The sequence below is a fragment of the Strix aluco genome, chromosome 4 (assembly GCF_031877795.1).
Source record: "Strix aluco isolate bStrAlu1 chromosome 4, bStrAlu1.hap1, whole genome shotgun sequence".
NCBI classification, from domain to species: domain Eukaryota; kingdom Metazoa; phylum Chordata; class Aves; order Strigiformes; family Strigidae; genus Strix; species Strix aluco.
Window position 1 is genome coordinate 36,849,644 of NC_133934.1, and position 12,664 is coordinate 36,862,307.

The 12,664-nt window shown below is 42.5% G+C and overlaps 1 protein-coding gene across 3 annotated transcripts in view; it reads left to right on the forward strand.

Annotated features, from left to right (window-relative positions):
- The window catches only part of IRF2 (interferon regulatory factor 2), a 43,565-nt gene that overhangs the window by 6,080 nt on the left and 24,821 nt on the right, over positions 1–12,664 (forward strand). For 2 of the 3 annotated variants that reach the window (XM_074822752.1, XM_074822751.1), the window contains exon 2: positions 12,125–12,254. Coding sequence is in view for 1 of the 3 variants with exons in the window: in XM_074822750.1 (XP_074678851.1) it covers positions 12,253–12,258 (6 nt within the window). In the remaining 2 variants the exon portion in view is untranslated. Of the gene's footprint in view, positions 1–12,124; positions 12,259–12,664 lie in introns of all 3 variants that reach the window. The other variant, XM_074822750.1, reaches the window with a different exon arrangement.

Sequence of the window (12,664 nt, forward strand, 5' to 3'; positions counted from 1 at the left end):
AGGTTCTTCCTTGTATTCACTATGTGTGAACTCTTGTGTTAAGATTAGAATAGATTAAAATAGCCAGTAGGAAAAACTGGAATCAGCAATTAACAGTTATTAACAGTTATTGGAAGGGAATGCATGTTAACAGTTAAAGAGTTTAATGTCTGCATGTATATATATATGTGTGTGTGTGTGCACACATGCATACCTACATGTATATAAAAATATAAAATCAGATGTTTTGTCTATAGCATAGATAATATATTGTATAGCACACAATTCTTGTTGACAGACTGTAAAACAGTTTTAAAACTTGCTCTTCCAGTTGGTGCCGGATATCTTTTCAATTTCTTGGAAGTTGATGAGAAATTACTGTTTTTTTGAATGAGCTAGCGAGAAATAAAGAAGTGGTAAGCAGTAAAGTAAGGTTTGGTTTCTTAATGTGTGATATAGTGCAAGGCTGCCTTTGTCTATATTGGAAATCTTCTGACTGCTTTATTTGCTTGGGGGCAGATTGCAACAATTGTACAGCAGTCTTTAGTACAGGGCAGATGTTTTATCTTGTTGCAGCTTGGACACAGGCGTCCAGGAGCAAATCTGCCTGCATGTGGCATGTTGTTTCACCCAAGGTGCAGAACTCAATTCTAACTTCAAATTATTTTAACATTCAATTGTTGCTATATAGGTTGCTAGCTTTCAAGATGAGCTTGGAATTAATAATTTCCGTATTCTTGGCCCTTAAAGAATAGAGCAGGTTATGGTTTGATAGTTTTTCAGCTAACCTTTACAGGCTTGGTTTGTAGCTCCCAGCATATCTGGTGTTAAGAATGGAGTCAAGGTGTGGCAAAAGCAAGAGTATTTAAATTTGTCCCTTAGTTTGAACTGCACGTGACAGTGGATGTTGGCTAACCATTTCCCTTTTGCTGAAAAATTATTTTAAGTACTTTTTAAAGACTTACATGCTTAACATTGATATAGCACAAAAGAAGGAAGGATTTGCTCATAGGTTTTGTTTTAAAAAGTCTGAAGTGTGGTTAAGTTCTGCTTTTTGACATATATGGAGGGATATATGTGACTTGAAGGACTTTATGAGTGCACAGAAGACAAAGTCTGTACTGTAATATTCCTGTTTATATTGCACGGTGCTTGACAGCATTACAGGCAAACCTCTTACAGCTTTATCTAAAGAAGATAATGCCTTTATTCTGTAATAAATTAAGGTATCAGTAAGTTCAGGTCTTCAGGGGCATTTCATGCATATATATAACCTGCATTTGGTTCACGATGTGAGCTTTTGTGCATTTGGTGCACTGGCTGCTCTTTTAAGGTGTTTTGCTCAATCGTGTGAACGTACATTATATGCAACTGAGAGATGAAGCCAGTGGAAAATACTGAACTACTGAATTTAATTGGATGTGGCATATAAACTTGTAAAATCAAAATCGAACACCCCCCACCCCCAAATGCATTCCAGAATTGTGACAGCATCTTAAAAAATTTACCTAAAATAAAAATAATTCCACAGTAGGAAAAAAGGGAGGGTAGGAGACTAATATTTTTAAATTACTGAAAGGTTTCCTGCAGGATCTGAAATCCCAACAGTGTTACATGAAAAAGATGAAAGCAAAACTTGAGGATAAAATTGAAACCAAATATAAACAAAAGTGAAACCGATTCCATTGGTTTTCATTTCCCAGTTGGCAAAAATGAAAGAATAAACACAGAACAAAGAAGCATGAGAGCTGAACTTTAAAAATTATTTCAATTTTATTATTTGTTTCATCTGTCAGTAAATTCAACTTCTGCATGACAGCACTTCTTTAGCAGACTACACAGTAGGGAGTAGGAGTTGCTCTCCCGGGTTTATCCGGGTACCAGTTTTCCCACCCAGTGGTCTGGGCAATGGCCCCACAGTATGGGAGGCGGTGTCTTCTTCAGTCACGGAAGTAACGTTTTGAAATGCTGTGGCAATGTGGCAAATGTGTACAGAAAGTACAATGGAGGTGATGACATCGAGTATGTTGAAAGGGTGTTATTCAGCTGGTAGGTGAGCTTGAATTTTATTCGTGTTGAGATTTGAGTTATTAATAGGATCGGGTATAACACATGTGATGGGCTTTTTTTTGCTCCCCACCTTTGGGATCATCCACTTAGTTCTGGGTCAGATCCACAGTAACCAAAAGATGTTATCTGATACCAGCTTTGCTGATGACATGAAATGACTGCGAACGGTTTCACTCCATTTCCACAGATCAGTCAACAGCCAGAAGGTCTTTTTTGACCTTGAGAACTAGCCTGTGACTTAGTCAAAAGATGGCCAAACATTGGGTGGCTGTGGAGTCTTGAATGAATATCTTTCTCATATGTAGAGACGCATGCTCCTGGGCTATATCGAGAAAAAGGTTGGATGTTGAGGAGAAGCTTGGACAATCGCTGCTCTGCTGAAGCTGTACTAGGGTGAAATGAAGGACTTCAATTCCAGAGGTCTGATTCTCACACATTTGCACACATTACATTTGAACGTATAAAAACTAAATTCTTTGGATGCCGAAACTGTTCTGGAGGTTTGAGATTGATGAGGGAAGCTGATGAACACTAGCTTTGTTTACATTAATAATATTATCTGGCTTAGATGAGAAATGAAGATGAGTTCAGTGGTCTCACTTTAGCTCAGTAGGATTTCAGGAAGCGGAATTCCAAGATAGAAATAGCTGCTGCAGATCAGAAATTGAGGCTGTCTCAATGCTGTTGGTCTGTGGTCAACACAAAAACTTTAAATTAAGAGCACATCTTGTAACCGATCCTATTAACTATTCATATCTCAACATGAAAATGAGTTAAGAAGTTCCTGTGGCAGTGGAAAAAGTAGCATTTTTATAAAAAGGAGAATTACATCATACCGTTTCAACAAGCGTCAGTATTAAACATTTCATACTTAGCACTCTTTAAGTGCAAGCCTTTCAAGTGTATGTACAAGAGAAAGACATTTCTCTCTTTAATTCTCCAGTGTCAGGCAATATCTCTATAATAGCTAATTCAATTTATTTTTTGTGCTGAACACATCTGCTTCTTTCATAGTGCTATTTTTGTAACTGTAAATAAGTGCATGTGACAGACATGTTTCCAGTTCGCAGTGTGGATGATTCAGAGGATCCCAGCCCCCAAGTCTGTGACTGCTGTGGTCTGTCTGTAAAGAAAGCATCTAAGTAACCGGCAGAGTGTTCTTTACAAATCCAAAATAGTGTATACTTTGCTTTAATACCTTCTCTTGGAAGTAAAGCAGAAATTGCTTTCTTGAAAGGGCTGGTTTTGGTGCTCACTGTGAGGTTAAGCAGAGGTAGTTTATGTTTTTTGCTCTTGGTTCTGGGTGCTGCGCTAGCGATTAGAAGTTCGGGTAGCAAAAGTTTAGGTGTGGGTTAGCTATTAACTTCAGTGGTAGAAACTGCCCTTGCCCAGACAATAAAATGAAAGCTTTAAGCAAATATTAAATCGCACTTTAGTGTAGTGTGCAAATAGTTTTTGCTGTGTGTTGCAGAACAGTATGTTATACAAACAAAGGTAGCTGTGAGAAACAAGCCCAATCCGAGCAAGGTGGATTACATCAGGTGCAGGTCACGGCCAGTGAATGTGAAAACTCTTCCTTGAACACATTTCTCAGTGTTAGCTATCTGGAATAATTTTTCTGCCTCTCTGAGTGCCTCTAAAATGTCATTGTCTTCTCTGCAATCCAGTCGGAACCTCACAAGCCACCAGTGTGGAACATTGAGATTAAGGACTTTTGTTTTACGATGGCTGCTTTTCTTATATATAGCACCCTATAAAGCACTGACCCTGTACTTAGGCAGAAGAATGCTAGACAGGACATGGAGATGAAGTCTGCCCAGGCTTTAAAAAGTATTTTTACAATTTAAGAACCCGATCTTGCAGATACTTGCATGTGTGATTTTCCGCTGTTTTCAGAGGGACACATGTAGGAAACATGCTGTGCTTGTTCAAAGTTTTAGGGATGTCTCCTGTAAACCTAGTCACAGAGCATGTAAGAGCGTTGGTGTAACAGAGCCATGGAGAGAGTTAAAAAAATGCTGTTGAGTTGCATCAGTATGATAAAAGAAGTGATTGTGGATAATTGTTTGAGCCTTAATAATCTTTTAGTTTTCACCAGGCTGGAAAATTCTTTATGAATCAGGTGTCAAATGCTGAGTTTTCCTGGCAGCTTTCAAGAACATGCAGAGTTTTGCTTCTGTGGATACTGACTGACCCAGCAGCAGCCAGCACATGTGGTATTCGGGAGTGGATTTGTATGTGAGCACTTAATTCTGGAGTAAAATTGATTTATTGGGGGATAACTGCTCCCCAGTGCAAGGAATTAATTATTCCCTGACAACCGTGCCAGCAGTTTTCTTGTTGTAAACAAGCCGTTCCCAAATTTGCCTGAGTCAAGTACAGCTCTCTACTGAAAAGTCACCACCTCTCTTCTAGGTGGCTTTTGGGGAAAAATAGTTAGACATCCCAGATAGTAAAGACAGATCCTAATCAATCATCAGATGTAACACAAAGCTTAAGACGAAAATAAATCAGGTAGAAGTAATGTCTGCTTTTCAGACTCCTGGAGGAGGTGGCAGGGGGAGAGTTTTCTGTAATCACATGCTGTTGACTATCACTTGCATAGACCAGTTGTCATCCTGATGCCACCAGAATCTGGCATCTCCATGCAAGACCTGGGAAACAGATGAAAGAAACCCTGAGGAAACAAAGTACTCCTTTACAGCTGAAAGTAAAGCAGTAATTTTGTATTGTCACCAGACTTGCAGACATTGATGTATGTGCAGATGATCATCATGGCAAGGGTACTGCGGAAATGATCTTTAACAAATGTATTTGTTGGAAGCCTGGGCCAAGTTCCCAGCTGATGTAAGTCACTGCGATGCCAGAGAAGTGAATGGGCTCAGCCACAGGCATCGTGTTGTTCAAGTGTCATGATAATGTTCGACATAGGAGTCAGTGCAAGGGAAATTTTATTGCAGGTATTGAGAGGTTGAGGTGTTGTTTCATTATGGCTAAGTCCAGAAGCAAAAAACCAGCCTTCTGGTTCTGTTGTATTGAAATAAGATGGCTTTCCTTCATTGCACTTCTAGTCTGCAGATCCGAGGGCTACCTTTAATGGTGCCTGAGATCACTGCAAAATAACAACTCATGTCTTTGCTGGTGAGGGATAATAAGCTTTGCATGGAAACCAAAGGAAAGAGTCTGTTTTGATGTGTAATGTCTGAATCCCAGCCAGGGCATGTTAACACCCTTTGGGTGGAACAGAAATGCTATAGGGCTGATGAAACACACTCTATATACAGTATGAGTTCCCATTGTACATTTTCCTGGGCATGTTTCTCAGGCAGTCTGCAATGCTGATTTCAATACAGGCTTGAGGTATTTGCTGCCTTTGTTTTGTTTGTTGTTGTTTGGGGTTTTTTTCCCAGGGAATGTTGGGTTGGTTGGTGTTTTTCACCCTCTGTCCCTTGAAGGACAAAGGGCTTTTCTTCTTTCTACCTCTGTGTATCTTTCTTGGGTACAGCAGCACGAGAGGAGGGCCTGCCGACTGCCTCTCTCCCCCTCCACCTACCTTGCACCTCCTTACAGCCTGAGGTGAGCACAACCTGGCCCCTACGAAGCAGGGGCTTGGGAAATTGGGTAGCTGTTGCAGCCTGGTTCCCAGGTGCTTCACCACCTCACAGAGCTTTCCCCTTACCAGCCGGTAATGGTCCTGTTGGCCACATTTGGTTGCCTGTACAGGTTCTTCCTAATGGCCAGGCCTGGCTGTCTGCCCAGGACCGGCACCATCCCACCTTGCCTGCTCTCCCTCCAACTGTTGGCTTTCCGGCCTGTCTTGATGGAGTTTCCTCCTTCCTACAGACACCTGAGCAAATAAGATACCACCTTTCCTGCCTGCATTGAATTATTTTTCTTGGTGATGGACAGGAAGGATATAGCATGCTCATGGTGTCTTTGCTGCTGCCACCAAAGTGTTAGGAAAGAGCAGGAAAAATATTGCCATTGCTACAGTGTGGATCAAGTGTTACAGCTAAGGCAGGAGCTGGGTCTGTGGAGCAGTGGGCCATGGGGTATGCTTTAAGGGAGTGCAAGGCAAGAGGCGCTTAGTGATAAGCAAATCTGCCAGCAGAGTTGTGATGTTTCCCTCATCTCTCCCTCTTCAACAGGATATCACTAACAGTATTCTTAGGGAATGCAAGAGGTGCCATTACATGTCAATTAAAAGACCAGAAAGGGTAGGTTTTGCTGTCTAACTATCAATGAATCCAGAAAGTCTCTTACAGGGTTTTATGTGTTTTCTTGCTTCATATCTGTTTTCAACTCCAAGATCTTCAGGATTTTATTCTGGACCCTTAACCCTTGCACCTCTGAGAAGAGCTATGCCCGCTTTCCCTTGTTCACTAATCCTACTTTATGTGTTTTGCTGTTGGTTCCAAGAAAGATACAGATATTGCATAATTTGGGGTTATCAGAAAGATGGCATGTTAATTCTGCTTCTGCAGCATCAATGGTGAGATTCTCCCTTCTCGTTGTGGTAGATGGGAAATGCGCCGGGCAGAAGTCTGTCTCCCTGTGGGCTGCGGGCAGGGGAATTTCACATCTCCAAAATTGGAGCAGCTAAGTAAAGTGCAGTTCAGTTGTCTGTGTTTCAGTGTCAACCTCACATTGCTGAAGTATTTCTGGGCAGGTGAGGCTAACAAGTTTTCTTACCCAGGAAAAGTCTCTATGCCTCTGATGAGTTTGTCTTCCAAGCAGGGCTTGGTCAGAGTACATACGGGTAAACATGTACTTAGCTTTGAAAGGGGCATCCACAGTGGAATAGTTGAAAAAGGTGGTCCTATATGCAAAATCCTATATGAAGGGCGAGTCCAAGCTGTGACTGAGGGGCAGAATTTTGCTCCCGAGTACTGTTCCTTAAAATAAGATCATGTTTCCTTGTATCCTGGAACAGTCTTGGCACAGGGACAAATACAGAACCCAGTTCTCTGAATCCTAAAATTAGCATATGGTCTCATTTCAGCATATCTGTTTGGCCACACAGGGTGATTGATGCTTTTCTGAACTGCAGCAGCGTTAGCAAACAAAGGGAATACTTTAAAACTTTATCAGCAAAGCACAAGTACAAGATAGCTTTAAAAAAAAAAATTGTCAGTTCTGTATTTGCAGAGAAAAGAGAAATAGATACCATGTACGTGTTCTTTGGGGAACAACTGTTTTTTCACAGCTCTGGGGAAAGTCTGTGACCTACTTCACAAATGCACCTCCAAGTATCTTATCCCACCTTACCTTCTCACAATCATTAGTAATATTTCCATATACTGGAAAATCTTCTAACTGTGTACTTTCTGATAGGGAAAGAAGAATTGATTTTTCAGATTTATTTTTTTTTACTTCCATAGAAATACATTTTTTAAAAAAAAATCCATAGACATAGAGTGGCTTGTGTTTTTAGGATAACCTTTGAGCCTTTTCAGTTATCCAGACGCTATCAGAGGGAGTGAAACTGAAGGGAAGAGAACATCTTGTACTGCTCAGATTTAATGCCTGCGATGCCGTTGCTTTCACTTTCTGTCTACAGCTGCCGTAATTCTAGTGAAGAGCTCTTCATTCTGAAAGGTTACGCTTTCTGTATGGCAGGAGTGTTATATCCGTCAGGGAAAAGCCAAAAGTCAGACTTAAGGGAATGTTTTAGCAGAGAGTAGGGAGGACTACAAGGTCTTCATTGAACATTACGGAGTGAAATTATTTATATGTATATATGAATTGGAAACATCACTTACATCTTTTTCTAATGTCTCTTTAAAGACAAATAGCTCTTGAAAATAAGCAATATTTTTCTAATATCTCTTAAAAAATAAATGAGTGCTGTGAGTTTACTTCTGAAGAGTCTTGCATAAAGAATCTTAGCAAAATACATCTTGCGAAGAAGTATAGAGCTGAAATTCAGTGTGGTTTATTGTGTCTTAAGGATACTGTGATGACAGCTACTTGCTCAATGCCCTTTGTGTGACTGCTCCTAAAAACGTTGCTATACCTGTGCTTCCCTCTCGTAGGCCGTTACAACTCTTCTTTCAGCCGTGCCTATCTTAGGAAGCTGGCTTGCATGCTTCACCCCAGGCTGCTGGTGTAATTTCCTTGTAGAAAGCTCATTTTCAAGTGCAACATGTGGTAGTAGGAGCGGTGTTACTGATTGGCTGTGTCAGTAACACCAGTCTCTGTGTTCCTAACTGGGTTATGCTGGCCCTGGCTTCAGCAGGGGCCTGTGTTGTCCGCTCTCCTCAGCACTCTTCCTCCGGGTCACGTCTGCAGGATTAGGACAGTTTATAGCTTGTCAGGGGGTAGTCTCCACCATGTTTTTGCAGTATCTAGTTGCAAAAAAAAGGCTGAACTGACTTCAGGACTAGCACAAATAGTGCAGTAAATAAAGTTTTGAAGAAGGTCAAAATAATCCCTCCATAAACTGTGGCATCAGCGCATCTGTGGGCCATGCTTCTTGCACAGAGCTTGGCTCCTTGCAGGCTCCCAGTGGCCTCCCCCTCCAGGCAAAGGCCATTGAGTTGGGGTTAGTGTTTCGCATGCTTGGTGCTTGTTGGGGAATAATTTTATTGATGTCTTAATGTCCATTGATACATTTAAACTCCCACCACGAAAAGGCAACCACCCCTGACTACGGCCCCCTTTAAGAAGGAGGCAGGTGGTAAAATTGGAGCAAGAAAAGGGCAATGATATTCATGGAGCTACCAGCCTTAATACATTTGTAGGAGGTATGGTTAAAAATTGCAGTTCTTGAAGATTGGCTGTTCTGTTAAGAATGGCAAGTGTTCATGAAATGAATCCAGGCAGGTAGCCCTACTTCATGTCTAAATGAGCTCCTCTTTTCTTGTAGGGCAGAAAAATGCTTTCTTACGTCCCATCTGCATTAGCATTTGACTGTGTTTCTTGGCAGTTATTCTTCCCTTCCCCCACCATGGGACAGCGATAAACCAGAAGAAAAAACAAACAGGAGTTATTTGCAATGTAATGCCAGAAAGTTTGACTCCGATGTGGGTCTCTGGGACTGTTAAGCATTTTCCTGAGCTCTCCCCAAAGAGATGCCGGGGGTCAGTACTGACCAAGTTTGAAGCTGTTGTCTAAAAGCAGAGGACACAGAAAAACATGGGACAAGGGATTCCTCCCTGTCCTCCCCAGCTGCTCCTTGCGACTCCCATGCTGGAGTGGCCTCCCTCTTGATTGTGATGTCACACATGTCTTTTAGCAGGATAAGACCTATGGTCTGGGTTCAAACAGACAAAAAAGGCCTTACAGAAAGAGGTGTTGCTTGTAAGCCTGCTAAGTTCCCTGGTCTTGTTTACAAAGCTGCCTATGAAAAGAGTAGCATTAGTGTGCAGTAAAAATTGGGATGGGACTGAAGGGTGGAGGTGATGGGGGGAATGCGAGGTGCTTCTTTGCTGCTGGTGTAGCTGGAGCTGCTCCTTCCCCCTGCAGCCCTAGCCAGCTCCACTACTCTTCCCTGGGCATCTCCATCCATGCTCTCTCCAAGGTGGAGGAAGGTTGTGCCAAGTGACCCACAGCAGGCATTAAGCCATTCTTCTCCCAGTTGACCTGAGTATGAAGGTTCAGGCTGGAAAGGTAACCAGGCTTCTGGAGCAGTTTGCTTAGGCCATTGGGTGGGTCACCACAGCTCAGGAGCTCATGGTGGTGGTGAAGCTGCTGGGGACTAAATGCCTTGGCTGCTCTGAAAATACTGGTAAAAGTCCACTTGTCCTGCTACAAAAAACAGACAAATGCATGTAGCTTCTTATATGTGTAAATGTGCAGGGGAAGTGCAACGTTAACGTTGATCAGGAATGGGAGATAGCTGCATAGGTGCTCCCGGTTTTACAGCCTGCTTCAGATTATAAATGTTGATGTTTCATTCTCCTTAAAAGGATTGACTGTTTCTGCTTTTTCTTTTCTGCTGGGTAAACAGTGGAGAGAGGCTGGAGCGAAGGAACTTGGCATGCTTGCTGTTTTGTATGGCTCACCTTAGTTTCTGGCTTTGTAGGTTTCATTTATAATTAATGTATTCTGATGGAGGGTGAAGCTGGTTTGATGTTAGGTGATGGCCTCTGAAACTTTACATGCCTTTGCTGTCTATTTTGGAGAATCTCAAAGGTCTTTACAAACTTGAATGACAATAGCAGAAGGTGATTGTCCTGCTACACACTGATGGATGGACTTCAGGTTCTCCCACCTGGAGCCATCGGAATAAGGTTCCCAAGAGCACCCATTAATTGTGCTTAGGAACAGACAGAGGCTACTTTTAAGGCACTACAGAAGTTGATGTTTCTTTCTGCAGAAATAAGTCATGCATTTGACAGCTCTGGAAGGAAGATGCAGCACCTTCATTTCTCATAGGCAATTACTTGGTAGAGTTGACTTGGTATTTTCATCACAAGGATGTTGTTGACATGCAACTGCCAAAAAACCCCACATTTTAGCACTGTTGTGGTAGTGCTGTCCTGAGTCAGACAGGTCTGGGGGTGTCTTCTGAAGACATCAGGCTTTATTTTCAGCAGCACATGCTCTTAGAGGAGCATGGGGTGTGTTTTGATGAGCAGAAGCATACTGTGCTTGCTCCTTTATGAAAGACGTTCTCCCAGAAGATGCCCATTGTTCCCTCCACCTGGACATCATTGCTGGTTATTTTTAGCTGGGTTTGGTTTTACTTTCAGATAAACAGATCTTGGGAGCCACTCCTCCCTTCTCGACAGCCAGACCTCTTTTCTGATTACCTTGGATTAATTTGCCTTTGTGTGGGTGATGGGTGTGAAGGTGTGTGCTGACAGCTGCAGGTGCTAATCCCAGAGGAGTCCCAGGGTACCGAAAAGGAGATGAGCATCGCAGCATCTTCGAGGGAGCAGCTGGGGAAGCCACTGGGGATGTCGGAGGGAAGAGGCGACTGGTTTGACTGTGCTGTTTTGGGCAAGACAGGCTTCCTTGTAGTAGCAACGTTGGCAGCTTTCTCGTCTCCTGAAATGCATTGCTTTTGCACAAGGGCAGCGTCTGTTCTTCTGCGTTGCCTGTTCCAAATGGGATTCGTTGCTGCTGCCTTCAAGATGACTTTTCTGCCTTCTGTCTAATTTTTTCATTCAGATGGGCTTGAAATTTGTTTTAGGGGCTCATTACCCAGAAGGCAAGATGAGTCCCACTGCTAAATGGGAGCACTCATACATTGAATGCTGAAGATGATGCAGTGTTTCCAGGAATTGTCTCAAAGTGCATGCATACTTAAAGATGGCTTACAAAGAAATGCATCTAAGATGATTGTTGCATCTCCTTGTTTCTTCCTTGACAGACAAATAAAAATTTGCTCATGTTTTTAGTACATTGCCATTTGCATTTTTCAGCTTTGACCCAAGATGTAGTAGGTAAAGATGGTACAGATCTCCTGTACACACTCTGCAACCTGGATGAGGATCGTTGGTGCCAAGCAGAGGGGGCTGCATCGGCATCACTGGCTGCTCGCCACCATCCCAGGGGCTGAAAAAGCTGCACCCACATCGCCCTCACCCAGAGAACAGTTTCCCTCTTGCAGAGAGAAGGGATTTGCACAAGGGCTTGGACACTGTTGGGTTCTGGGGTTGGCTGTTTTCTCATGCCTGACATGAACCTGAAAGGGAGCTGAGCAGTTGCAGCCATTTTCTGAGCTATGTTAGAAATTCATAGTTACTGGAAAAGGCTACGGCTGAAGCGTGAGTGACCAGCTCCACACAGTAGTGAATAAAATGCCAGTATGTTTGCTAAGAGATTAGTGTGAACATGGCTGCTGGTAAATTCTCTGAACACATCAAAGAGCCTTATTGTTGCACTCAGGTTTTAATTCCTTATTAGTTTCAGGAAATACATGTCCTCAGAGCAATGAGAGGAAACTTTGAACGTTTTTCTTCCTCTTATGCTGGGTGTGGGCTTGGTACTGCCTAATTGTTAGTCTGTCTGATGCCTGTACTCCCATAGGAAGCAAGAACAAACGCATTTACATTTGTGTCATTGCTGTGTGCTTTCAAATATGTGGCCTACTCATTTTTTTCCTCTCCTTTTTTTTTTTTTTAAGATCAAAGGTGACAAGAATAGCGGAGCAGAGAAGTTAAGAATGATGCAGAGAACACAGATGTGAAGAACAAAGGAGAGAGGAAGGAGCTGAGCCTGGTGCAGAGAGGGAGAGGAGAAGCAGCAGCCTAAATGCAAGTACTTGAATGTGGAAATGATGGGTTGCAGGCTGCTTAACAGGAGTTTAATGTGGTGCTTTAACATGTGTCTAATACCGATTGGCGCTTTTAGAGCAGTGCCTGAGATAGGTTAATGTTTTTAAAATTTTCTGCCTCGGGTTCAAGACTTTGGACTCTTGTGTCAATAATTTACAGCTCTAAACAGGGAAGTGGCATCAGGGTCACGTGTGTGTGTATGTGAGAGAGAGAGAGAGAGAGAGAGAGAAAAAGTCAGTTTGAGTCTTAACTGAATAATATAATGTGGTGTGGTGCAGCTGAGGGGGCTGTAAAGCGCTCACTTCTGAGCTAAGCAATATCGAAATGTAAAATAGCAGCTAAAAAATCAGTGATTGAGTTGATCAGAGAAAGCTGAAGGGAGGGGGTCA